Below are 27,082 nucleotides of genomic sequence, written 5' to 3'. Positions count from 1 at the left end.
TTTTCTCTCTCTTTCCAAAGAGCCCCCTAGCCGGAGTCATGCAGTCCTTCAGAGAGCGGAGTGGTTTCCATGGCAACCAGCACTGCTACCAGCAGGAACCTCAAGAATTATCACGCCTTGAGAGTTATAGACATCATCACAGCCAGTCCAGACAGGGCTACGAGCCACACTCTCTAGCTGCTGCAGAGATGTCAACAGCAGGAGCGGGTTCTAAAGACTGTTATGGACAGCAGACCTATCCCATCTACACCAGCACCAGTGGTAATCAGACTAAAAAACCTTATAGAGGAGCCAAAACTCCAAACCAGCATCTGCAGGCTGGCTACAGCAATCACATGGGCACTGGATACACAGCCCAGTACATGAGTGAAGGTCACTTGCAGCAAAAATGGGATGAGTCACCTCAGATGACCCAGTTTGAGCAGGACATGGTGGGACGGCTGGAGTCTGGGGTCAGTGGGTCATCCCAGTACCTAGAGCAGAACATGCTAGCTATCTCTCAAAGTCAGTGCCATCTACCTTCGCAGTCCTCTGCCCCAACCTATACAAGTCCTCATCAACAGGGCCTCCCACCCAATCCAGCACCATCTCCTTTAATGTATCCACAGGGTCACCTCAATTTCCCCCAGCATTCGCAACATCCGTCTTCATCTTCGTCATCTTATATGGAGAAATGTAATGCAATGCCGCATGGCTACAAAGGGTATGGTATACCACCTAATGCCCAGTATGGAAGACAACTCGGCAATCACAGCAGTCTAAAGCAGAGTGGATACAGACCTCAGAATAATTACGGTTATCAGCAAACTCCATCAAGGTCTGGATTTGAACAGGGCTCCCTGCAAGGAATGTCTGCTACACAAGAGAACCTTCAGAAATTCCAGCACTACAATCAGCCCCAGCAAAACTACTGCATAACAGATATTTCTGTAAGGTCACCAGAACAATACTATCAGAACTGCAGTCCAAGCTCTAGTCATTCACCTGCAAGGTCCGTGGGAAGGTCTCCCTCATACAATTCCACACCTTCCCCCTTAATGCCAAACCCTGATTCATTCCAGTATGGCCAACCTCCCATCAACTCCGGGGCTTCATCATCCGCAGGTCTGCAAGACCAAAATATGCTGATGCCTCCTCATACTCATTCATCACCCAGTGTGAACCACCAGTCCCAGAGCTATTCTGGCTCCATGAAAGAACGATTTTCGGAAAAGCTCTTGTCCAACCCCAGTTTGTGGAGCCTCAATGCCCTGACGTCTCAGGTTGAAAACATCTCCAACAATGTCCAGCAGCTGCTGGTGTCCGAGGCCCTTATGGCTAACAAAAAGACCAGCAAGCGAAATCATCCAAAAAAGGGAGAAGACTATAGAGGTCAGTTAAAGGGTATGGAAGAGTCATCTTGTCCTGATAACCAACATGGTCCTCCTCCATCCGATGCTTACACCATTTCCAGGTCCATGACAGCAGAACTGCAGGAGGGAGGATACTCTAGCAGCACTGAGGACCAGATGGAAAGGAGCTACTACTATTTTGGTCAGGAAAAAGGTCAAGCACAAACCCAGACACACTCACGTCTCAGCCTTGACACAGTGTCTACTTGCTCATTAAACTCAGCTGACGATATATCCGTTAGGTCAGGTGACTCAGTTCGAAGTCTCCAGAGTGTAGTGTCTGAGGATAATCTCAACTGTGACCCAAGAGTACAGAGAGTACTGACTGGAGAGGAGCCCAACAGCTCTCTCCGTTGCATTAGAGATGAGAGGTCTCCTATCAGTGTAACAGTTCCAAGTCCTATGAAACAAGAGAGCAATTCACCACCAGACATAAAGCGTTCAGATAGCACTCTAAAGGAGAACTTTGAGGAGTCAGCATGGACTGAGAGGATGGCTGATGAGGAGGAAATTGGACAAAGAAAGCTGTCTGCAGAGCATGAGTGCAAAGGAGAGGTTGCGGAAAAGCAAGAGAAGTGGCTGGAGGATGAGAAAAGTCCTTCTCTTTTTCATAAAATAAACAAAGCAGTATTAGAGGAAGGTTACTCTTATGAAACTGAAGAAAATATCTACCAAGGGCTGCAAAACAAATTTGACTCAGAAAAAGAAAACTTGTCAGAGATGGACTGTTTTTCTGAACTTAACCACAAGTGTAATGAAGGCACAGAAATAAAATCAGAAAATTTCAAATCAGAACCACAGACCAATGCTGAAATGCTTGTGAAAACATCACCCAACAATTCAGGCACTGATCTGTATTTGCCGGAGAAAGAAGAAACTTCAAAGAGTGAGGATTCCATAGAGAACCTCACATGCACTGATGGACCAGTGGACACCCTTGAGGACCAGCCGTCTGTCCTCTCCCATAATACCACTGAAGTGAGAGATGAAAATGAGAGTCTGACAACCTCAGAGGAGGTCGTTAATAATAGAGCAAGAGCACAAGAGTCCTTTGCAGAAGTCTGCAGTACATTTGAGGAAATGGGAAACATGCCACAAGTCAACACAGAAACTGCAGAATGCTTTGCCCAGGACACACAACAAAGAGGCAACGAAAGGAGGTCAGCCACATGTGACATTGCACCTCAGCCTCACATTGCCAAGAGTGGCTTCTCAGCTCTCAATGAGAAAACAACACCTTTGGCTCAGGCTAGGGATCATCACATCGATCGTAGTGATGCAAAGGTACTGGAGCCTGACTCTCCTCAGTTGCCGGGCAAGTCAATACTGCACTCTGCACCATCTTGGGCTGACACCCCACCCTCTCCCAAGAAAGGGGATGAGGATATGGAACCGGGGATAAGCTGTCCCAGTGCAGTGACTCCCTCAGCCAAACCAGAGCCTATGGCCCCATCTGCACATACAAGAATGTTCGGTAAGAAACATGCACGGGGCAGGAGAAGACTAATGCATTCAAGTGTGGGAATCAGAAGGCAGCTAAGTGTAGAAGGAGACAGTGCTCCACCTTCTGCCCAAAATACCAGTATGCCCTCCAGCAAAAGCACCCTTATTCTTGACCAGATGGAAACTGCCCACCAGGATATTAGCAGTCAAACACCAAAACTTGTGACAGAGAGTTTACCATCACGGATGTGCACTCGCTCCTACGGTTCACAAAGTAGCCCAAAAGTCTGCCCTCAAGAGAGAAAGAAACCAGGTCCAAAGCCTGGTCCAAAACCAGGTGTGAAGCCAGGTCCAAAACCAGGTCCAAAGCCTGGTCCAAAATCAAATCTAAAACCTGGACCGAAGCCTAGTCCAAAATCAATTTCAAAACCTGGTCCAAAACCAGGACTTAAACCTGACGTTATGCCCAGTGTAAAACCTGGTCCCAAACCAAGTTTAAAATGCACAGGACCCACAGAAAATGCAAAGCCTGGTCCAAAACCTGCTTTAAAGCCAGGTACTAAACCTGGTCCTAAATCTGTTTCTAAACTAGGCTCAAATTCTGCAGCTTTAGCAAGAGAAATACTTGTTCCAAAGCCAAGTCAAACCACCGCAGAGTCAAAGACAACTGAGGGCTCAGTACCTAAAGGACCAGGCCGACCAAGAGGAATCACCTCTAAGATCAAATCAATAAAGCGAGATGAAAATGTTCAGATTACAAAAGACCATACCAAGGACACACACTGTACACATGAACTTATTTTGCAAGATGTGACCACAGCATTAACTTTGGACACACTTGTTGGTGTTGTGGACACCACTAAGGATGAAACTGTGGGTTCCACTTTGGAATCTACTCTAGACAGCAGTTGTGTGAAGTCCTTAGCAAGAGATCAAAAGTCCATGGTGCTGAGATCACGGAAACAAACCAGAGAAAAGCTGACTGAAGTTGAAGAGCAAGAGAATGATAAATCAACTGAGACACCTTCAGCAATGTTCATACACTCACAAATACAGGATGCTACTGTGGATCAGTCATGTAAGACTGAATCTTCAAATCTTGAATTACCTAAGCAGAAGGATGTTTCTACAGATTCACTTCAACAACCAAATGAAGAGGTGGTTTGCCTCAAAAGAAAATCCAGTTTACCATCCTCAGAAACAAAAAAGAGAAAGAAAGGTGTGCAAGAAAGTGAAGTGAAGACGCAGGAGCCTCCATCAGATACAGTCACAGTAGTCTGTATTGCACAGAGAAAGCGAAAGAGAGGACAACACTTGCAAGCAGAATCTGAAAGCGCCACTGTGACCACTGATAACACTCCCACTGATGATGTCAGTGACATGCCTTCTGTACCTCCTCAGTGTCCCACTAAAACCAAATATTTGCCTCCTCGGAAAGGCAGGGGACTTAAATATGAGGCAATGGTTCAGAAAATCACATCCCCAGGGTCCAAAAAGCAACCTGTAAATATCCAACCAGATACTGTACCAGAAGAATCAACATTAAAACCAGTGCCACAGGTATCGGAGCAGAAAGAGACAATGAACGCCCCTGAGGTGACTCACGAGGTGGGCGAGAGTACAATAAGTACACAAGAGACCCAAAATACAGGAATTCAAACTCCAAGGAAAAAGAGGAGAAAGTGGGCCACTGTAGAGAGCAGTGATGCACCAGATGTAGCCCTGGAGGCCGGGAGCCTCGTTATCAACACACCAAGGCTAGCCAAACAGAGAGCCATTAAAAACAACCATGAGATGCATCTGAAGCAACGAAAGAGGAGAAGAAAAGGCATTGAACCACCAGAAAGCATCCCCATTGTGGAGCAACAGGAGCCTATACAGACTGATGTTTTGCCCCCACCTCCACCCACCTTCTCTTTACCAGAAACAGGTGAACAGACACAGTATGAGGAGCCACCAACAGAATTATGCTTACCACTAATAAAACCCAAACGAGGCAGGCGGCCATCACTCAAAATCAAACAGGAGGAACTCTCAAGTCAAACAGATGACAAAGTAAAGGAGAAAAAAAAGCCTGGGCCAAAAAAAAGGGTTATGAATGTCCTCAAAGTTGTAGTGAAGAGGCCTAACATAAAGACAAAATGCAGCAATGATCTCTGCCCAACAGTGAAAGGAACATTATCAGACTTGTATTCAGCAATGAGTAACGACAAATGTTCTTTTAGACCATATGTACACATTGACAGCTCTTTGGAGCCAGCATCTCTTTGTACCATTGTCAACAGGCCTGAGGAAGAGCAGATGCTCAGCCAGGTAAGAAAAAAGAGTGCAGCTAAAATGAAAAATCTAGTCACAGTTACCAAGGCAGTATCAAACTCCTCGGCAATGCTCCAGGGGCCCTTAGTTAACAAAAGCCTAATTGACAGGTGTCTAACGTGCTGCCTATGTGGAAAGCCAGCAAATTACAGAGAGCTTGGGGACTTGTGCGGCCCCTATTATCCTGAGGACTGCATACCACGAAAAATGCTGTCATCATCACACAGGAATGATTTCAGGCAAAACAGCAACTGTGCAAATGAGACAGAGGTCAGCTGCATCACAGAGCAAATGAACTCACAGGGTGCATGTGAGAAGGATGCCTATCAGGAAGGGGCAAGTGAAGGACACAGTGGGCATCCCAGGAGGGGGAAAAGGGCAATTGGGGAACAGATAAGAACCCGCCCCCCTTTGCGGATGAGGTTCAAAAGACTGCTGCTGTTGCAGAGAAGACTTAGTGGAACTTCTCCCTCTGCTGGTGAGGAGGGCAGTGGAACGGCTCTTCAGAGATTGCAGACGGAGGCTGAGGCGAAAGAGCACTGGGCTCATGAAGCTTGTGCTGTCTGGACCACAGGCATAATACTTGTAGGAGGCAAACTCTTTGGGCTGATGGAGGCTGTTCAGAAAGCTGCACATGCAGTAAGTGTTTCATTTAAATTAAATGCACTTCATTAATAACTTCCTGTACAGAGCAGATTTCAGAACATGTTTTGATGTTTGGAATAGCATACTCAGAAATAGCAATATACATCACACTGTATCCCACAATGTAATGTGCTTGACTCAAAAGAAAACAGAACAACTGTAATATCATGTGTGAGCTCTTTCTAAATACTGACAGAACACACACATAATTAGATTAAAAATAAAAATAACCACATTTCTGAGTTGAGGTTGATTTGATCTATATTTTAAAAAAAGAACCCAGTAATAATAATAATATATACATTGACTCTAGTGGGTCTGGAATTGTATTAGTTATACTGTATTATTTGCAACTGGTGGTGGCTCAGGGGGCTGTCAGGGAAAGAGTCGATATTTTAGAGAGAAGCTCCTCAGGCTTTCTGTCTCATCACAGAAGTGCTCCAGGTGCCAAGGTGAAGGAGCTTCCATCTGCTGTAGCTGGAAGAGCTGTACTCAGAGGTACCATTATGTCTGCGCCAAAGAGATGGGTAAGAGTTCTGACACTTAGAAGTGTGCTCTGTGTTTTTGTACAATATTTACTGTCCATCTAGTGACTCCACCCATGAAGCTCTGTTTAGGAACTAAGCAGGGTATGCAAGCATATATAATTACTAGATTCCTCCTAGACTCATATACCATACTTTCAACTATTAACTTACTGAACGGAAGGTTCTGACCAACAGGTTAAAACAACTAACAGCACTTTTATGTTTTTTTTTTGTTGTTGTGACATTTAGCTATAGGTAAATTTTGACACTGGTGCTACCAGATTAATTTTTCTATAAGGTACTTCACTTAATTATCCTTATGTGCATACATGACCATATCTAGTTTACCTACTATAATTCTTTTGACTAGTTGTTCCTTGGAAGCTCTTACTGCAGCTTCCTGGGAACTGGTTTGACTGATAAAAACCTGTGTACTCCAAATCCCAGAAGTTGCATAGAAATGGAACTGGCAGATATCGTCGGCTCTGGACAATATGCACCAGATGGTTCATGAATGCTCCATGGCGTGTCATCCAAGGCTGAGACTAGTTCCCCTCCATCATGAATTTCTCTCTGCCATCAGAAATTGCCATCATAGAAAGTGGTGGTTACATCACTGGATATGGGTTAAGTCAGAAATGAGGGCGAACTGGCCTCGCTTTGCATTTCCAATGGCATCTTATAAATTCTACATTTAATTATTTGCCTTTCTTTCTTCTTTATCTTTTCCCAGGCTGCACATTTCAAGAAGAGAACTTCTCTATTAGGTGTCCGAAACACAAGGTAAGCAGGTGAATTGGTTTCACACACAGCAAAGAACATCTCTGATCTAAAAGACACCCCCATTATACCATGAACTTCAGTGTCCTTGTAACATTCTACCACCTTCCTAACAACAGCAATGAGTGAAACTAGACAGCAGAGCACAGTTCCTCTTCAGCACCATCTCTCAGGGCAACAGATGAGCCCTGAGCATATCTCACCCTTATCTGTCTGCTATTGACTGGGCAGCTCTCTACTGACAGGAAAAGTTAGTGAAGGGATGTTAATGAGACATTCTAGGCTCTCTCTCAGTCTCCTTGTTCCCCTTTAGGAGCCACAAACTTTAAAGAGCAGAAAAAAGAAGACATTTAGAAGTGCTGCCTGATGATTATTACTCGATGGGGAACGGCCAAATTTTTCACTCAAGGTCTTGGATCTTGCCTGAAGCAGAAAGCCATCCAAAAAACTGAATTGCTCAAATCCAAGCTCATACTGACTTTTTTCAAATTCCTAAACCCAAAACATTCTGCATTATTTACTCACCCTTCATGTCATTCCAAACTCACTAACAGGAACATCTCTGAAGAATCTTTACACAGATCTTTTCCAAACAACCACTGCTCACCACTAATGTCAAGTACCAAAAAAGACCAAAGACCATAAAGAAGTCTATATGACTTGTGCATTATATTCAGAGTCGTTAAAACACAAGTGGGAACCAATAACGTCAATCCAGGTGAAGGTGCCATTTTGGTGCCATTGTAGATGACTGCTCAATCTGGTCCTGGTTATAATATGACTTCAAAAGGACTACTTATGTGTGCTGTGTTTATGGTGTTTTGTTCTTTTGGAGCTTGATAGAATTTTGCTGTATTTCAAAGAGCATGAAGGTTCTTCAGAATGTTTCCTTCTGTGTTCTACTGAAAAAAAAAGCATATGGGTTTGGAACAGCGCCAGAATTAAAGGAATAATCCATGTTCAACACAAGTTAAGCTCATTTGATAACCCTTGTGGCATAATGTTGGTCAATATACACATTTTCAGTTAGCCTACTTGTTAGTTGTTGTGCCGGGCCAGTTGTGGTTGCAAAGGTGTTCTGAGTGTTTTTTAGCATTACTCTGTGCAGTTGCTAGGGTGTTGTGGGCTGTTACGAGATGGCTACTCTAGATATGGTGTTAGAATTGTTTTCACTGATGGCAAGTTACATGTCCAAGTTTAATACTTAGGGTTAGTGGTTTGTTCAAATCCCTAACCTAAGCTTTCTGCAGTAATATTCATAATGCTCACCTTTGCTTAGATTCACATGCCTCTTCATTCTTTTTATACTGTTCCATTTTGCTGGCCCATGCGCCACCTACAGGTAATCTGTGAACTACAACAGAGGTAGGTCAGGGAGAGAGAAAGGAAAAGAGATAGACTGGACAAGAAAGACCGAGAAAATGGGCATGGCAGAAAGAGAGAAAGAGAAATGATATTCAGCATTAGAACAGCTTCCTCTTGGAGACAGCGAGACAAAACCTGGATGGAGATCAAAACACCCCGCCCTCCTCTCTCCCCTCCCTTCCTCTTTCGCCCTCCCACGACAAAGGAAGAGGAGAACGGAACGAGAGAGAAAGAGACAGACAAACAGAGCAAAGGAGAAAGTTCAGAACAAGCAGAGCACACATCGGCAGGGGAATCTAAGGGCTTTGGGTCTCTGGGATGCCAATTTGCCGCTTTAATGAAAGCGAGCGATAGAGATACCACCCCCGTTCAGGTCTCCCAGGAAATCTCCTCCTCCTCTTCATCTTCCTCTTCTCCTCTGTGCTCACACGCACTCAGTGGCAAGCTCTGTTTTAGGTTCACGTGGCTTGAGAATATGACAGCAGCAATGCAGCACAGGCGATGCTTTAGGTCAGGCCGAAGGGGGGCAGCGCAGCAGAATGGCAAGAGAATGATGCCGTTCAAGCCCCATTTGAATTTCCTGAAATGCCAGTTCTGGCCAGGCAGCAAAAAGATATTGTTAAAATTTTGGGTAAATTTAGCTTTTAGACTTCGGTTCTGCGTAAAAAAAAAAACAATCAGAATTTAGTATGCAAAATATTGAAGAAAAATGACACTAATGCAAATGTTCCATTGCAGTCTGATTTTGAATGCGGAACATTCTATCAATGTAAGTTCTAAAGAGATTCTCCTACATTTAAAAAAGTTAACGTTTTAAATCTGGACTTCAAAGCATGCGGTGACGCAGATCATTTGAAGCACATCCGAAGTTATTACAGCTGTGATCGGATCACCCGAGATGGGTGATATTACCAGATGTAGCTAAACTTCCTAAGTTAAGCATTTCGGGCTGAACTAACCGCCGATGTTTGTTTGGAACAGCAGAACGTTTGATGAATATCAATGCAGTCCTTCCTTGTAAACACTGTAACAAGGGCTGCGGCTGCGTTGCGGTGTGAGAGAGATGCTGATTACCAGCGATGAAGAGCAAGAGGATTAGTTCAGAGATCAGAGAGAAAGCGAGGGATCGGACCCAGAGCAGAGGAGGGAAAGAGAACGAGCGCAACGGCAAGAAAAGCTGCGGAGGAGGAGAGATACATAAAACAAAAATAGCATCCATGCCAGCGCAATTACGGTCCTGCCGGCTGTAGATCCCGGCTCGACGGTGCTTTCTCCGGCGCAGGCAATTAGAGAGCTCATGTGATGCACATAATGCGCATAGTGCGCCTCTGCTGCCGCACATAACACACGTCACTTGTCTTGCACAGATTACAGATATATAACAACAACAATAATAATAATAATATCGTATGTATAATATATCTGTCAATAGTAATACAAATAGCCTAATATTAACTCAATAATAATTGCAAAGATGTTTTTAAAATGATAATAATAATAATAGATGTTGTTATTATTATTATTATTATATTAATTGTGTTATTGTTGCTATTATTATTATTATTATTATTATATTGTTATTATTATATTAAAATATTTTTGTATTACTATGAGTTAAATATTGTATAAATTAAATATTGTGCAAATTTGTGTGCATCACATCTTTGTCTGTTATACTGGTTATCTGTTAATTTTTGGTTAATATCTTGTTTAAAATGTCATTTTATTTTATTTTATTGAACTTAAATAAATGAATAAACAAGAAATAAAAAAATAAAAATAAAATAATCAAATCCCAGCACTTTATTTTTATGGCGAGAAAATGAACAGGATAGAAATTAGGCATGGGAGTTTACATGAGTAACAAATTTTCATGAAGAATTTTGACATTTTAAAACTAATGTTGATGTTTCTGTAATTGTATTAAATATGTTATTTAATATTGTTATTTAAAATTGTATAATGTAATTGTATTATTATATGTTTTAAAGTGAGACAAATCAACCAATGCCACAAATTCATTAATCCATTGATTATACTGTTATTTTTGGTTGTTGTTGTTGTTTTCCCTCCAAAATGATGTCACTTTCTGGAGGATGATGTCATATAGGAACTGGCTTTTGTTAAAGAAATATTACAAAAGACTAACAGCATGGAAAGTTGACGATGCCGTAAAATAAAATAATACATATTACAACAATATTTCCAAGAAAATAAAAAAGTATTGTTTGCAACATTTCCATTTGAGTAAAGACAAATAAACACATTGTAACCTAAATAATTTAAAATTCACTTCAGTTGTGATAAATGTTACTAATAATACTCTCCTCTTTAAAAACTGTTAATTCTGTATATTAAGACATATGGGGGGAGGGGGTATGGGTTGGCTTGAAGATGTATTATGACACAGCAATAGACATTTCTCATTCCTCTTAGACATTTCAAATGGTTCTGTTTTTCAGGCAATGTAATGCATGAGGACTGGTGAATGACACCTGTGCAGTAGAACAAGGGCATGCGTCTGCCTGTGTGCTGCGAGGCGCTGTGGACACCCAAAACACAGAGAAAAACTGGGGCTTCAGTCGAAGCACAAAGATACTGTAGCAATACCGACCCAAGATCAGATCATCTCTGAATCCATCCATCCGACCCGGTCCAGACACAACAACCTTCATGACCAAACGCTGAAAAAGGGAAAGACGCTTTTGTTATGAATCCGAATGTGCCATTCTTCCATTTTATTCCGTGTTCTGGAGCGGATGTTATCAGTCGGGGACACCTGGTGGCAGATTTGGCCTGCTGCCCCGAGCACTGGCTGGCACAGACACATTTCCGCTGTGGAAGGGGAATTAAAATTTGAAGATGTCATGCAACATGCACTCACTGGATGTACTTCAATGGACACTTACATGTTACAAAGAAGAAGAAAAAAAATTAAATTGTACATGGTGTGCTTTACAGGTCTAAATAGTCTGATATCATAAAAAAAAGAACATATAAATGCATTATTTTAATATATTGCTACTCCAAGATGTAGGCTTATTTTCATGTGCATTTGAAGACAAAACAGCACCACTGAGATGTCCAACTGTGCATCCGGATGACTAAAATATCCTGCGTTCATGTTATGTGTATCAGCTGCTCAGCATTAAGGAATAGTTCTCCCAAAAATGAAAATTCTGTCATCATTTACATGCCCTAATGTCATTCCAAACCCGTGTTTCTTTTCCGTGAAACAAACACAAAAGTGAAATTTCAGTCTGTATATCTCACAATTTGAAAGTATTTATGGTGCATTTTTGTCATTTTGGAGTTTGACACCTCCAGTTCCCTCTGACTTTCATATTTTGGAAAAGGGCAGCTTGGACATTCTTCTAAATAACTCAAATGCACAAAGTCAGTCATATGGGTTTGAAACGACATCAGAACAAGTAAATAATGTCAAAATTGTCATTTTTGGTTGAACTATGAGCTCACGAAAGCCTCAGCAATGTGAAACGATCTATACCACGAACAGATTTTACATTTCTGAAATGATGCAGAAGACAACGTGAAAACTGAAAATGAGAATTCATAGTCATTTAATCAGATGTATATGTGACTAACATATTATAGCCTTCACTTCACTGCAGTATAACAGGTAAGAGTGCGCATATAGAGATGACAGAACCATCACGTAATTATTTGATTCCTGATTCTAAGTAATTGTGTATATAAGTATTTGATGCTGTTTAAATGTAAGATGTGATGTACTATTATAATTGTGTATAGTATTTCTTAGAGATGTTTATTTTCTATAAAACAAATATGTTATTGCTTACAAAAGTTATTAAAACATTGAATCAAAAGGACTTTTTTGGAATTGTATTTGTTCTCAGCTCATACTGCGATGTTTCTGAGATGTTTTTCTGTGTAACGCTGCCATGAAATATAATAGATGTCTGAACATGAACAGTTGCCTTTGGAATTGAGATCAAAATCACGTTTTGTTTTCTTTCTGGGTGTCTTTGTTGGCGCTCAACACAAGTAATTCAGTGCTATTATCCTTAAAGATGTCTGTGTCACAGCCTGTGGTCCGAAATTACATCTGGAGGCATACGGAAACAGATCTATGCCTGCTTGCTTTCTTAACACCTTTATTTACTCTGCTGGGCGCTTCAGCTGGTTTAGCAAGGTAAAAACAAAACCATTCTGTTTCAGGATAAAGAGTTTTGCACAAATGTTCAGCACATCTGAACATCTCACCACCGGCACACATGACTTCCTATATTAATTTCTGGAAATTATACCTTTTTTTAGTATCAAAATGAATATTCATACATTGTCATGTCTCACAGCATATAAAACTAGTGAAAAATTGCATTTGCACGAATGCACTTATAAAGGCAGTTAATGGATGGCCCTGGAATAAATGTAAAAATCCACAGTTCTGCAAGTGTAGAAACAAAACCTAAACAGCATAAGGGAGACCAAGGCTATAGTTGCACATTTCTTTACTACTTCTATACACAGATACTGTAAATATTTCCACTGTTATGTATATAAAACACTCTTTGTCCTGAGGACACAGTTCAAGGTTTTAGCTAAAATTTGCTTTCATTATATAACTGACTCTTGTCTGAATGTATATCAGTGTATTTTTATTTTGTTAACTTGGTTATCCGACAGCTATAGCAAAAAAGGTATTAGTAGGGCTGGGTTTTGAGACAAATTTCCCGATTCGATTCGATTCTCATTCACAAGCTTGCGATTCGATTACCGATTCGATTCAATATCGATTCTTTTGGATATATATCAGGTACAGTACATGCCAAATTTTCGCAAGGAAAAAAAATCTCTCAACTAATGCTGTAAAATATACATGTGAGTCAGTTGGTACTACATATTGAAGGTTAACATTAATGAAGTTTTTACAATAATAACGTTACCGTTACATAATAATATTTCTACTTCAATTCGTTTTTTTAAATATAAACATTTAAATGGTGGCTGTCATAAAAACTTGATGGATTTATTCAAACATAAATTAAACATTCACGAACAGAAAAAATATAATGAATATGTTATATGTTGCATACATTAAGCAAAATGCCCCTCTACAGTTTATTTTTCTATATGACTAATTAGTTTATGGTCACCGAATATGTTTTTTTTTTTCTGAGGTGATGTTACGTGACATTGTTTACAAGCCGTTATATTGACGTCTTTGCGCGGCTGAAACACTGATTGAGCGATTACTTGAGACAGGATACGGATTGTAAAGTTGTACTCTTTCTTTTAACTTACCCTCGGATGTTTAGTCATGCTTATTTTGTGCTGAAACTGGTATTAATGTGGAGGAGATGATCAGTTCACGTGCGCCTCGCGCTGCCGCGTCTGTTGATCTGAGGCGCTCCACATTAAAACCCTCATCCGTTCCTCGGGCCATTTTGACCCAAAAATTTTTTTCAAAAAAATTCTAAAAATCGTGTGTTGATCGTACCGGTCCAAGATTTCTTTACTTCTGTCACACTTGCACCGGGAATACACACACACACACAAAATGTGAGTGGATTCGAGGAGTTTAAATGGGTGCAATAAAAAAAGTAACAAAAGTGTCCCTCGCGTGTCATTTTTACCCGCATAGGAATGAATGGAATTTACGAGAAAACTGCATTTTTCATTACATTTGATTTTTTTTATATATACAAAACCTGAGACAATCCAGTAAAGATTTATACCCAAACGATAGGCTGAGACTACAGAATATCCCCAATGCAGAAAAAACTCTTCTGCTGGGATATGACTGACATTTTTCCATTTTTTTGACTTTACAGTTAGATTTGAGGGATGTGGTGGAGACCAATGAGTTTATATCCTATTTATATTTTTTAAAATATATATTTATTTCATATTTATGAAATTGTATGAATATACATATGTTTAGGTTATAATTCAGTTAGATTTTTTTTTTTTTTTTTTTTTTTTTTTTTTTTTTTTTTTTTTTTTTTTTTTTTTCTTTTACAAAATATGGATTTTGTAATGTTTCAATACATATTTTAATCCATAAACAACCAAATTGAAGCCTTATGATTATCTCATTTCTCATGTTTCACTTGTTTTGCTCATTTACAAATCTCCATAGGGTTCTATAGGCCCCTCTAGTGGCTGTAACCATAAAATGCAAGTTTATGTAATTTTTCCCCACCAGATGGCATCAGAGACACTCAGTGACTCAATTCCAAGGCCATCTGTTGGTTTTTTAGGAAACGGGACTGAAATTGTCTTTCTTTGGGTTTTTTTGGTGAAATAATGTACAAAAGCTGCTTATTTGCTTATGTTTTCTTAAAATATCCAGAATAAAAGGTAAATATGATAAAAGTCACCAAAAAATAATAGAAAAACCTACATAAAAAATTAGAAAAATGTTCCAATATAAGCTTTCTGGACCAAAAATAAAATTAGTGTCATTTTTGTCCTTCGGGTCATTTTGACCGGCGAGGGACACTTTTGTTATAGGTTCGGGAGGGACGGCTGAGGGTTAAACAGCGCCAAAACGACATTTATTGTTTAAATACTGCAATACAATGGACAGAATTTGAAACTTTGTTTCATATTAACAGTACCAAAGCACAACGCTTATTGCGTTTTATTGGATGGGAAGTACCCTTCAATGTTCCGTCCATTAACTGAAAACAGGCTAGACTAATCGATTCTTGGGATTTAAGAATCCGATATCGTTCCGTAAAAATAAGAATCGATTAATATCGAGATATCGATATTTTTTTACCCAGCCCTAGGTATTAGTGGAATTTTAGTTGGGATGTTTGAATTTAGATCTAACTGTATTAACGTTCAAAAGTTTGGGGCCTCCTAGCTAACAATTTTTGGTTCCTAGAACGTTCCCAGAACTTTAGTTTTTGGTTCCCAGAACGTAATTTTTTTATGGTTCGTTTTGGGTTAGTCAGGAAAGTTTTCATAAAGGAAATAGAGCGTTCATTTTTGGTTTGTAGAACGTTATTCTAACATTAATCTAACGTTATTATAACGTTCCAGGAAAGTTTTCTTAACGGAAGTAGAACGTTAGATTTTGGTTCCCAGAACGTTATTTTGTTAATGTTTCTTTTTGGTTAGCCAGGAAGGTTTTCTTAACGGAAATGGAATGTTAGTGTTTGGTTTGTATAATGTCATTATAACCATTAGGGAACATTCTTTAGAAGTTTTTTTGTTGTTGTTCTGGTTATTTAATAACAACCACCATGCAACGTTCTGTGAACGTTATTTTATGGTCAGAAAAGAAAAGAAAAAAAAAAAACTAAAAAGAACATTCCACTAATGTTAGTATTTGGTTCCCAAAAAATTAAAATTAAAATTAACCGAACGGGAACCAAAAACTAACATTTGTTGTGTCGTGTCATGTTCATCAAAACTTAATTTATTTGATCAAAAACATATGTTGTGAAATTTTAGAACAATTCAAATAACTTTTCTGTTTGAATACATTTTGAAGGGTTAGTTCAGCCAAAAATGAAAATTATGTCATAATTTACTCACCCTTGTGTTGTTCTATTGCCATATGCCTTTTTTTCTTTATCAGACCAAGAAAAAAAAAAAGATTTTTAAAATGTCCCATGCATGCTCGTCCATATAATAGCAGTGCATGGAGATCAACAGCAAGCTTTTAAAAATGACTCAAAAGTATCACACATGTGACAAGTGTCATATATTCCAAGTGTTCTGTGGGTATACGGTAATGTATGGTAAGAAACAAACTGAAATTTAACACTATCTAATGAATATCCTTACTTAACCGTTGGTCTCTTTGTGCGTCAAAAGACTCTATTAGTGCAGTAGTTCACTCCGACTCGCCCAGGAAAAGCACACAAGTTGTGAAAAAACATGATAATGTATCTGTTGTGCTCATCCCAACAACAAGTTTTATACAACAACTTTGCATCTTTTTTAAAAAGCTTGATGCTGATCGTCATACAATCAGTGCTGGGTAGTAACTGATTACATAGTTGTGCCAAAAAAAAAAAAAACTCAGGATGAATAAAACCGCAGACAACACAACGAAAGATTTCATTACAAAATACTTTTATTTACATTCTTAAGAATAAATCAAACAGAAGACAACAGGATATGCTATGTGTGCGCCTGCCAGTTTAAACATTTCGTCTTTGAGACTCGATCACAAGCACTACAGAAAAGTTAGCGTACAAGTAATGAATGTCAATTGCAAATCTCACGGTTACTGCGAATAGAAAACGTGTCTAGTAATCAGAGTTCGTACATAACGGTGACTAGAGATGAAATATAAATAGCTGCAGGCAGATCCTCATACCGCTATCAAATCTTATCTTTGGATAAAGATGTTAACGCTGATGTCTTTGCTTTAGAGTTAATACTTTAATAACATTCGACGCAGATGAAATCATTTGGATTTACTAACTCCAATGGAAGACTGGTTTGAAAATACAAACTAAACAGTGGATTCAATGGCAACCGGTGGGCTTCTTTTTGTCTGTAGGTGACCGAGCAGCCCACTCACTAAATTGTGCAAATGGACACAAATCCAGTGAACAATATCACACTGTGACTGTTGGTAGAAACCGTTTTTTGTTCTGCTGACTTCTTCATATGGTTCAACTACTGCAGCAGCAGCAGCAGCAGCACGACAAAATGTACCATCAGCCCCTCTTCAAATACTGCTCACCTACAGCGTCAGACAAATCATAAATACACTTATTTAAAAAAATATATATATACAAAGAAAAATAACTTTTATAAAGTCTTAATTAAATCAATATGTAGAATTCATCCCAGACGATAACATGCTGTAAGTAGGAACTACTTGATTCAACTCGCGGTTGGCATCGCAAAGTTCATTTCTCTCAAAAGGTGCTAATAGTAAAGCAAAGCTCTGCAATACGTGTCCATCTCAACCACGGACCAGCGTCCAGTTCACCAAATCACCATCTAGTGGCCAAAGTCAGCACTGACAGTGCTTCGTTTCACAAAGCCATTTCACAGAAGAAAAAAACAACAAAAAACTCTTAAATTTCTTTTAGGGCAGATAAATATCAAAAAGGTCGAGAAAAAAATTGTGTTTGGATGAGGGTCCCGTTATTGCCTCTGCATCTCGTCATTGGTTTTGAATACACTGTTATGAATTGTTGGGGAGAGTCGAAACGGTCTTGGCATTGTTGGATGATATTGACTGAGGCCTGAAATAAAGAGCGTGTTGATTCTCGATTGAGAGATCTTGGGGTGTGTTTGAAAAAGTGCTCTTAAGTGTGTGTGTTGGTGTGTGGTCGGCTAGGTGGACGTGACGGTCGTTCCGCTGCCTAGTTTGATGATCATCTGTTGGCAGTCGTGGAGGGTGCGTTTGTCGCCTAGTTTCTCCAGCGTCCGGGCGGCGTCCACCAGCATGCCCACCCTCTGGCCCGGAGCTGACAGGAAGGAAGGGGGCAGGTAGCGGCACGCCAGCATCACGGCCTCTACCTGCTCTCGCTGGCCTGGATGCATCTCACACTCCTCTGTGCAATCACACACACACACACATATACAGTAAATGTAAGTAGGGTGCAAACTAACAACAACTACTCGCCTATTGGCTGATAACTTCATTAGGAACTGCAACACAATTACATGATTGAAATTAATTTGGAATAATGACAGAATGATGATGTTACTCAAATCAAATTGTCAACTAGTAATGTTGTGACCTGCACTTTTTTTTTTAAACACCATTTTTTTCCTCATTGGAAAATACCATATATATAATATATATAACATGATTATACATTATATGCATAATTATGTTTTTATTCAGCAATATGGTAAAATAATTTCTTAAAAAATAAATAAAATAAATAAATAACTAACCCCATGAATGGTAGCATTAATATAATATAATATAATATAAAAATTAAGGGTCAGTATTTTTTAGTGCTGTCAAATGATTAATCGCGATTAATCGCATCCAAAATAAAAGTTTTTGTTTACATAATATGTGTGTGTGCTGTGTATATTTATTATGTATATATAAATACACACTCATACAATATATATTTTGAAAATATTTACATGTATATATTGATATTATATATAAATATATTTAACATACAAATATAACATATATTTCTTGAATGTATACATGCATGTGTGTGTATTTATATGTACATAATAAATATACACAGTACACACACATATTATGTAAACAAAAACTTTTATTTTGGATGCGATTAATCGTTTGACAGCACTAATATTTTTATGTTTTTAACAGAAGTCTCACCAAGGCTGTATTTATTTAAAACAAAATACAGTAAAAATATTATTATGAAATATTACAATTTAAAATAACTGTTTTCTATTTGAAAATATTTTCAAATGTACTTTATTCCTGTGAAGCAAAGCTTCAGCATCATTGCTCCAGTCTTCAGTGTCACATGATCCTTCAGAAATCATTCTAATATACTGATTTGCTGCTCAAGAAAAATGATCATCAAATGTTGAAAACAGTTGTGCAACTTTACATTTTTTGTGGAAAACGTGATATAACTTTTCCAGGTTTCTTTAATAAATAGAAAATTCAAAAGAACAGCATTTATAAAGTGAAAGTGACGTGACATGTGGCCAAGTATGGTGACCCATACTCGGAATTAGTGCTCTGCATTTATCCCATCCAAAGTGCACACACACAGCAGTGAACACACACACACCGTGAACACACACCCGGAGCAGTGGGCAGCCATTTTTTTGCTGCGGCGCCCGGGGAGCAGTTGGGGGTTCGGTGCCTTGCTCAAGGGCACCTCAGTCGTGGTATTGAAGGTGGGAGAGAGCGCTGTACATTCACTGCCCCCCCCACCTACAATCCCTGCCGGTACGAGACTCGAACCCCGCAACCTTTGGGTTACGAGTCCGACTCTCTAACCATTAGGCCACAACTTTTTATTTGAAATAGAAATCTATTTGTAACAATATAAATGTCTTTTTAAAGTCTTTCCTGTCACTTCTGATCAAATTTATGCATCCGTTCTGAAGAAAAGTATTAATTTCTTTAAAAAAAATTTTTTTTAAATCTTACTGACCCCAAACTTTTCAACTGTAGTGATATGATAAAAAAAAATTACACATTTCATGACTGGAAAATTGGACCTGAATGCAACATTTAAACACTGTTGCTCAAAATTCTCAGATGTAATAATCAATTCTATTCAAATAAAGACATTTTAAATATCAAAAATGCTTGGAAATGCTCTGCATGTTCACCTGTTCTGCTTCCAGGCGTGGCGCGGCGGCGCAGACTGCGGTCCAAGAGCTGGTGTGTGCGTGTTGGACTGGCTCCCGCCATCAGCCGAGCTGTGGCTTCATGCAGGAACAACTGCAGAGACACAAAAACAGAGCGATTGAGTTATACAGGCAAACACATGAACCCACACCAAATAATCCTGCCTGCAGAATGTCTGTTAAACCAAGCTTTTGATGTCAAACAGATTCAAACTTCCTTATAAAACAAGATTAGCGTGCAACCTTTTTTGTAATCCGTGTTAAATAGGAACACCTGTCAAGTTTGTATGTAGTGTTATTTACACACTTTGTCTTACAAATGCAGTTCAAAAAATAAATCACAAACAACGGACAATAAAAACATAAAAAGTAAAATATAAATATAAAAAGCTGATAAATAAATAAATGTATTTATATTTATTAAATATATTTATATTTCTTTTCTTTGATATGTAAAGAAAGAATTAAATACATATATATTAATTAATTTTAAAAAAATGTTTGCGAGTCTGAGACAGAGAGTGGGTGGCATTATGGGTATATACTGTTTGACGGTTATATAAGATTTTGACCACACTGCCTGACCCAGGTCAAGCTGTATGCAATAGTTTGCTCAAATAGATCATTTCTTAGTTCAATGAACCTGAGACATAAATATGAGCACGTCATGCTTTTAGTGTGGACTCTGGCCTCTCACCCTGCGCATGGCCGGTCTGAAGCTCTGGGTGAGTTTGCGGAGCGAGCTGAGGTCCTGCTGGAAGCCCTGCAGCTCTGCAGGCGAGGCGGCCGTCGGAGAGCTCTGCTGAGACGCCACCTGCTGCTCCCGCCACACATTAGTGCGCGTCACCAACAACAGATCACACAGCAGCAACTGCACCAGCTACAGCACAGACAGACGCAAACACATCAGACAATCTCAAAACACAAGCCTTGAGATGTTTTACCATCTGTGTGAGTGTGACAGCAAAAAAACAACATGCTTAAATAAGGAACAGTTTAATGTGTTGTTATACAAATGATGTGTTGACATCTGTTTAATATCATTAAAAGTAGGCGCTGCCAAACACCCCCTCCCCAATGTTTAATACACATTTCACATATTTTTACATAAATTGATATAAAATAAAAAATAAATAAAATAAATTAATTCATTCGAATTTAATTTTCTTTACTTGAAATGGGACTAAATACCTTTTGAACAACATTTAATTAATAAAATTTTACTAAAAAAGGAAAAATATACATTAGTTTACATTTAAATATATTTAATAATAATAATAATAATAAACTATTTTGATAATAATAAGAGAACAAAAAATATTTTATACATCTAATTATTATTATTATTATTAAAATATTAAAAACAAACTGTGTTTATTTTAAAGACAGCGCACACTTTTCAACCAAAACACTGTGAGAAAACAAAAGATACTGTTTACACTTTGTGCCAGTGTTGTTATTGTTAACTAAAACTATGAAAAATCAATTTTGTTAACTGAAATAAAGCAAACATAAAATAGAATGAATAACGTAAAATTATATATAAATATAAATATATAACGTAAAATTAAACACTTAAATGAAAATGAGAAATGGCAGAACAACTGAAATAAGTTTAAGTACTAAAATTATTAAAAATAATTAATAGAAATATTCAAAAATAAAAATTACAAAAGCACATAAAATTTCTACAACTAAAATGTTTATTAAAAAAATATATATATATATCTACATATAAAAATGAAAGCTAACTCAAAATATTAATAAATACTACAATAATATATCAATAATAAAGATAGCACTGTTTTGTGGTTGTCAAACATGGTTGTACATGTCCAAAAATGACATGATGAACTACTACCATGACATCTGTGTGAACTTGAGGAGAACTGACTTCATGCATCACACCCTGGGACCGGTTAATTAAAAGTATTTTTTTTAAAAACAACAACAACAACAACAACAGTGTGTTCAGGAGTCACTGCGGTCCAGCTCTGTATTGCACTGCAGGAACATTGCACAGTTGAGGCACATGCAATGCAACTACAATGCACTACAGCCCTGTCCAAGAAAAGACACACAGCGCAAACTAACAGCTCCATATGACACAGTGACTCTGCATGTGCATGTGCGCATCTACCTTGTCTAGCGTATTGGTGCTGCAGTGTGGGCCGAGGTTGAGGCTGTGTCTGAACAGGCCGCTGGCTTTCTCGCAGTAGCTGAGGCTGAGCTGGTAGTTCTCTGGTTTGGCCAGCAGGGAGCGCACCGCTTTGAAAGTGTTAAGACAGGCTTTGGGCAGCGGACTCCTGCAACACAAACAGGATGCGCTTAGCACAGACAGAGCTAAAAGCAATAAGCCCACACAAAAAAACCCAATGCGGCTGTATCAACAAAGAGTGATTCGCCAGGAAAAGCCGCTCTGATGAGAGCAACTGATAACTCTACAGTCTCTTTACAACCAATTTGATATTGGTTTACTTGTGCTAATAATATTTTTTAAAAGTAAATATAATTACTCTTTATATATATATAATAATAATATATATATATATATAAAGAGAGAAAGTATTAAAAATATAAATATAGTAAAAATGAAATAAAAACATTAAAACATAAGCGGTGTTTGCTTTAAAGATAGCACAATCCCACTTTTTTGAAAAATTTGAAAAAATTCTTCGAATGACAAAACTATATACATATATATATATATACACAAATTATAACTATTAAAATGTGTTTTCGTTATTTGAAATAAAGCAGCAATAAAATGCAAATATTACATAAAAACTAAAAACTAAAATTTAATGCAAATGATAAAATGGCATACTAACAGAAAATAATAATTTTAGTACTTCAACATAAACTACTTATTTAAAACTAAAACAAAAATAAATTATAGATAAAATGAAACAAATATAAAGATAAAAGCTAATTTAAAATATTTAAAAAAAAATTAATAACATGTAAATTACACTAGAATAATATTTCTTATAATCAATGTTCAAACCAGTTGTGCAGAAACTGGATTCTTTGATGAATAGAAAGTTCACAAGAACAGCATTTATTTGAATTAGAAACTTATGCAACATTATAAATGTCTCTACATTTTTGGTCATTTAAAGCATTTAATGCATGCAATTTCAAAAAACAAAACAAACAAAAAAAGTTAATTGTTTTTAACTTTGTAAATTTAAATATTAAACCATAAATGTATAATACTAAAATAGCACTGCTTTGTGGTTGTCAAATGTGTCCAGACAACATGAACTACTACCAGGAAACCTGTGTGAACTTGATAAACCTTTCAACCAATTAGATCCTTAATAATAATTTTTAAAAAAATAATAATAATACTATTTTTGACTGTCACATGTCACTCACTCAGCGGTCTGAAGGCTGCGTGGCAAGTGCTCCACCGCTGGGTACAATCTCTCTGCCGCCACGTCATCTCCCTGGAGCCAATTAATGATCACCACGACAACCGACGACCACCATTTCGAGTGAGGGTCACATCCTGGAGGTCAAGGACACAATGGTGATCACACACTCACAAACTGTCCTTCATTCCCCCGACTAACATCTGCTTGAATGAAAACACGCCGAGATGAAAGCAGTGTGATGTGAAACGTGCGGAGCTGAACAGAAAGCAACAACACAAACTTATCTGAGCTGTACATAGAGAGCCCAGCAGTGACTTGTTATTCTCTGATATCACTAAGATGATCCAGGAGTCCTCAAAACAACACTCGGGGTCAGGGCAGAAGTTAATCGAGAGCTGACCTGTAACGGTGGCCATGTTTGATCCGATGGCGAAGGACTGTGTCGTGGCTCCTGCTGCATCTGAGGCGCTGGTGAGCAACTGCAGGTATTCCAGAGAGTCTGAGTATTCACTGTCAAAAAACACACGCAGCACAAATTAGCTCCCCAATTATACAATTATAAGACTGATTCAAAACTAAAGTAAACGGGGCACTGAATGTTAAATAAAGTGTCACAATTTGTTAAAACTGGTCAAGATTTGCCTAAACACTATCTGTAGCACTGATGGAAGCATACTAGCTAACACCACTAGAAAAGCTACGAATTTACATATTAAGTGTACATTTGATTTGAAATTTATATTTTTTCTTTAGTTTTATAAAACTAAAACTTTAGTTTATTAAATGTAATTTATTCCTTCAAGTGAAATCAGATATCAAAATATTATAAAAGGTGTAGAAAACTTGTAGAAAAGGTGCATAACTCTTTACTACCAGGTGTAGGAACCAGTGCAGCTCTATTCCCTACAGTAGCCTAGATGAGATTGTGTGTAAACTAGCATTGAGAATGATCACCCACCCATCTCCATCAGTGAGGTTCTTGTCGCCTCGCGGCTGTGCCACGCAGTACAGGGCTTTTTCCAACAGATGCTCGCGGAACGCCTGGGTCACCTGAGCCAGCGGGTCAACTACAGATAAGCGTAAAAACACACAAGGGCCGGGGAATTGTTATCAGGGGCACATTAATAAACACAGGATATAACACAAAAACTGATCCCTTCAGCTTGATTTTGTCTGTATGGCGCTGACCTGAGTTTCCCGCCTGGCTGTAGATGCTCTCTTTAGGGGTGCTGCGAATGGACCAGTCCTCATCCACAAAGAAACGATGACCCAGCGGGTGACACAACCACTGCATGGCAGGAGGGACGCTGCCACTGGGCGACAGACAGGCCTGCCGAGCGCTGCTCAAGAACACTCGCTGCAGGACAGAAAAATTCATATCTCCACTTACCATATGCAGCCCACATCAGAATATGGATACACTATCAAACAAATATGAAAGTAAGTGCTATTCAAATAACTGTACTGGATGAAAAGAGAGAGTCTGATGCCGTTCTAAAACCTAGTGAGCTCCCTACCAAGGCAGCATTTTAGGTGTCACACGCACACTACTGTCGCCAAGTCTGAAAAGTAGAAGTGCACTTCTAAGATATCACATTTTGGCCAAAGTCTAAGGCAGCACTGCATGTTTCCTTGGCACCAAATCTAATCCTAGAATGCACTACGACAAGCTCAGTAAAAAAAATAAAGACCAGGTGACAGAAATTTTGATTTTAAGTTAAATTCATTTAATAATAAAAAAAACACTGCATATTCTTCACTGTGTAAATTAAATATATATTTCTTCTTATTAAAGTTACAAAAGTGATTCAGTCAAGAGCAGTGAGAGATTTTCTCTCTTTTGTTGTTTGATTAACATGAATGACAGACAGCGGGAATGTTAGACTGCTATCACTTTAAGAGCTGCCCAGATTCAATATACTGTTACGGTCATTGCACACTGAGTCCGAAAACTTTCACACGTTAAAAAATAAATACGACCTCACGTTATGTCAATCACATTTACACACTGCCTCCGAAATTTTCGTTCATCATAAAAATTTTTGGATCAGGTTCGATTTTTTTCGTTTTTCTTTTTTCGTTTTTCGCATCCGTTGCAAGCATTTTGAGAGGTGTTTTGACAGTTCAGAGCCACCGTACATGCGAACACTAAAATCCAGAATGGCGACTTTCAAGTTCATCCACTTCGTCTCTCAGCACAAAGCACCGTAAAGATCCTTGCACACTGAGTTCACAGAAATTGGTGGTCTTCTTTTTAATAAACACTCCGTCCTCTCTATATCTCAGTATTGGATAGACCCAATATTTCCTCTCTTTTTCTCTTTTTAAGAAGCGAGAAGACAACAAAATCATCCTCACTGCTTGAATACTCCATTTAGTGCTGTTTTGAGAATTTTTTCGCAACGGATTAATTAATACGCATCGGACTCAGTGTGCAAGGTTTCTGTGCGTGATGAATTTTTAGGATTTCGAATACGAAAAAACGCAAACGAAAATTTCGGACTTAGTGGGAAAGAGACCTTTACACGCGTTTTTTTTTTCTCAGCAGTTTGCTTTCACTTAAGACCTAAATTACTGTGTTGACGAGGATACTTGCAAAGATGGGCATTTTGACACATAAAAGTGTGTGTATTTAACTGTTTAAGCCTATAAAGCGGCAAAAATAACTCCAAAATAACGTTCAATACTCCCGCGCTCTAGGAGCACCAACTTTATGTGCGCGCACCTCTCTGACAGCGCTCAGAAACAGTCTCTCAGACTGTGCGTCTACATGCCGAAATGAGTTCTATTTTGCTGCAGATTCATCGGCTTAAAATTCCTTGTTTTTAAACAGCAATGTTAAAAAACACGTGCAAACTATATGTTTTCGTGACCGCATAGCACAGCAACATCAAGTGAGCGTGTAACCACGATAGAGACGATAGTACAAAGTCTCTACCGGTTGAGAAATATCTACTGGTTAATCATGTCTTCCGGTATATCACCCACCCCTAGCGCACACTATGCTGATGAGGAAATTTATGTCACGTGCACATACCCAAGCATACTTGCAAAAATTGTCATATACTTTGAGCTTAACTGAGTCAATTGCTGCCCATGTACACTTGCTTTTGTGGTTCGATCTTAGTCAATATTTGCATGCAGTAGACAGCAGAGCAGCTCGCTAGGTTTTGGATCAGGGCTGTGAGTGTGCACTTGTGTGTACTAACAGTAGTGAAGTGAAGCAGGCGGGGAAGGCTGGTTTTAACCCGTAGGGCTGCAGACACATAGATTTCTGCCAGTGTGGCAACAGGGAGACAGTCCCCTGCACACTCGGCCAGGTTGAGAGCGCTCAGTGCCATGTGGATTGCAGAGAGGTGGCTTCCTCCGAGCTTGCCTGCACACAGATCAACATCATGAGCAAATATGATGAATGGCTAGAAGATTTATCATGTGTTATGTCTGGTTAAGGTGTGTCACGGTTTCCTGTAGAAGAACTTAATGTTCTAAAGCTGTCTCTGACAAATAACAAATCATTAGACACTCAGGAGCAGCACAGAGTTGCGATCATATGAATATGCAGAATTTTTGGGTCCAATTTGAGCTTCAGTTGCAGGGTTATTATAGTTAGCTAAAACTAAAACCAGAAGAAAAGAAAAAAAGAAAAATTATAATTTTTTGTCGCTTCAAACAAATGTTATCAGAAATACAATGAAAAAAACAAGTTGAAGGAATCATTTCGCATTTCAATTAGGTTTAACTTGATGTACTAAAAAAATTAAAAACTAAAATAAAAATGTAGAAAAACATTTTAAAAATACTAAAAATTAGTAAAACTAATATATAAAAATTTTAACTATTTCAAAATATTAAATAAATAAAAATGATAATAGCATCTCAATGACACTAAAATAACACTGTTTGGTTGCGTTGAAATATTTGAACTATATTTGTAACTAAACAACCACCTGACTGGATGTGATGC

The 27,082-nt window shown here is 38.5% G+C and overlaps 2 protein-coding genes across 2 annotated transcripts in view; one reads left to right on the top strand and one right to left on the bottom strand.

Annotated features, from left to right (window-relative positions):
• Positions 1-11,654, top strand: part of rai1 (retinoic acid induced 1) — a 56,102-nt gene extending 44,448 nt beyond the window's left edge. Inside the window, exons 2-5 of the mRNA XM_016533758.1 lie at positions 21-5,789; positions 6,229-6,322; positions 7,056-7,105; positions 10,930-11,654. Of these exons, the coding sequence (XP_016389244.1) occupies positions 39-5,789; positions 6,229-6,322; positions 7,056-7,105; positions 10,930-10,938 (5,904 nt within the window). The 5' untranslated portion in view covers positions 21-38 and the 3' untranslated portion in view covers positions 10,939-11,654. The remainder of the gene's footprint in view (positions 1-20; positions 5,790-6,228; positions 6,323-7,055; positions 7,106-10,929) is intronic.
• Positions 11,655-16,526: 4,872 nt separating this feature from the next.
• srebf1 (sterol regulatory element binding transcription factor 1) overlaps positions 16,527-27,082 on the bottom strand; it is a 30,387-nt gene continuing 19,831 nt past the window's right edge. Inside the window, 4 exon segments of the mRNA XM_016533759.1 lie at positions 16,527-17,985; positions 19,721-19,832; positions 20,436-20,618; positions 21,879-22,044. Coding sequence (XP_016389245.1) covers positions 17,765-17,985; positions 19,721-19,832; positions 20,436-20,618; positions 21,879-22,044 — 682 coding nt within the window. The 3' untranslated portion in view covers positions 16,527-17,764.

Source organism: Sinocyclocheilus rhinocerous, unplaced genomic scaffold (assembly GCF_001515625.1).
Source record: "Sinocyclocheilus rhinocerous isolate Xijiao unplaced genomic scaffold, SAMN03320098_v1.1 scaffold275, whole genome shotgun sequence".
NCBI lineage: Eukaryota > Metazoa > Chordata > Actinopteri > Cypriniformes > Cyprinidae > Sinocyclocheilus > Sinocyclocheilus rhinocerous.
The sequence above is the reverse complement of the archived record's forward strand: the minus strand, read 5'-3'. Positions and strand labels throughout refer to the sequence as shown.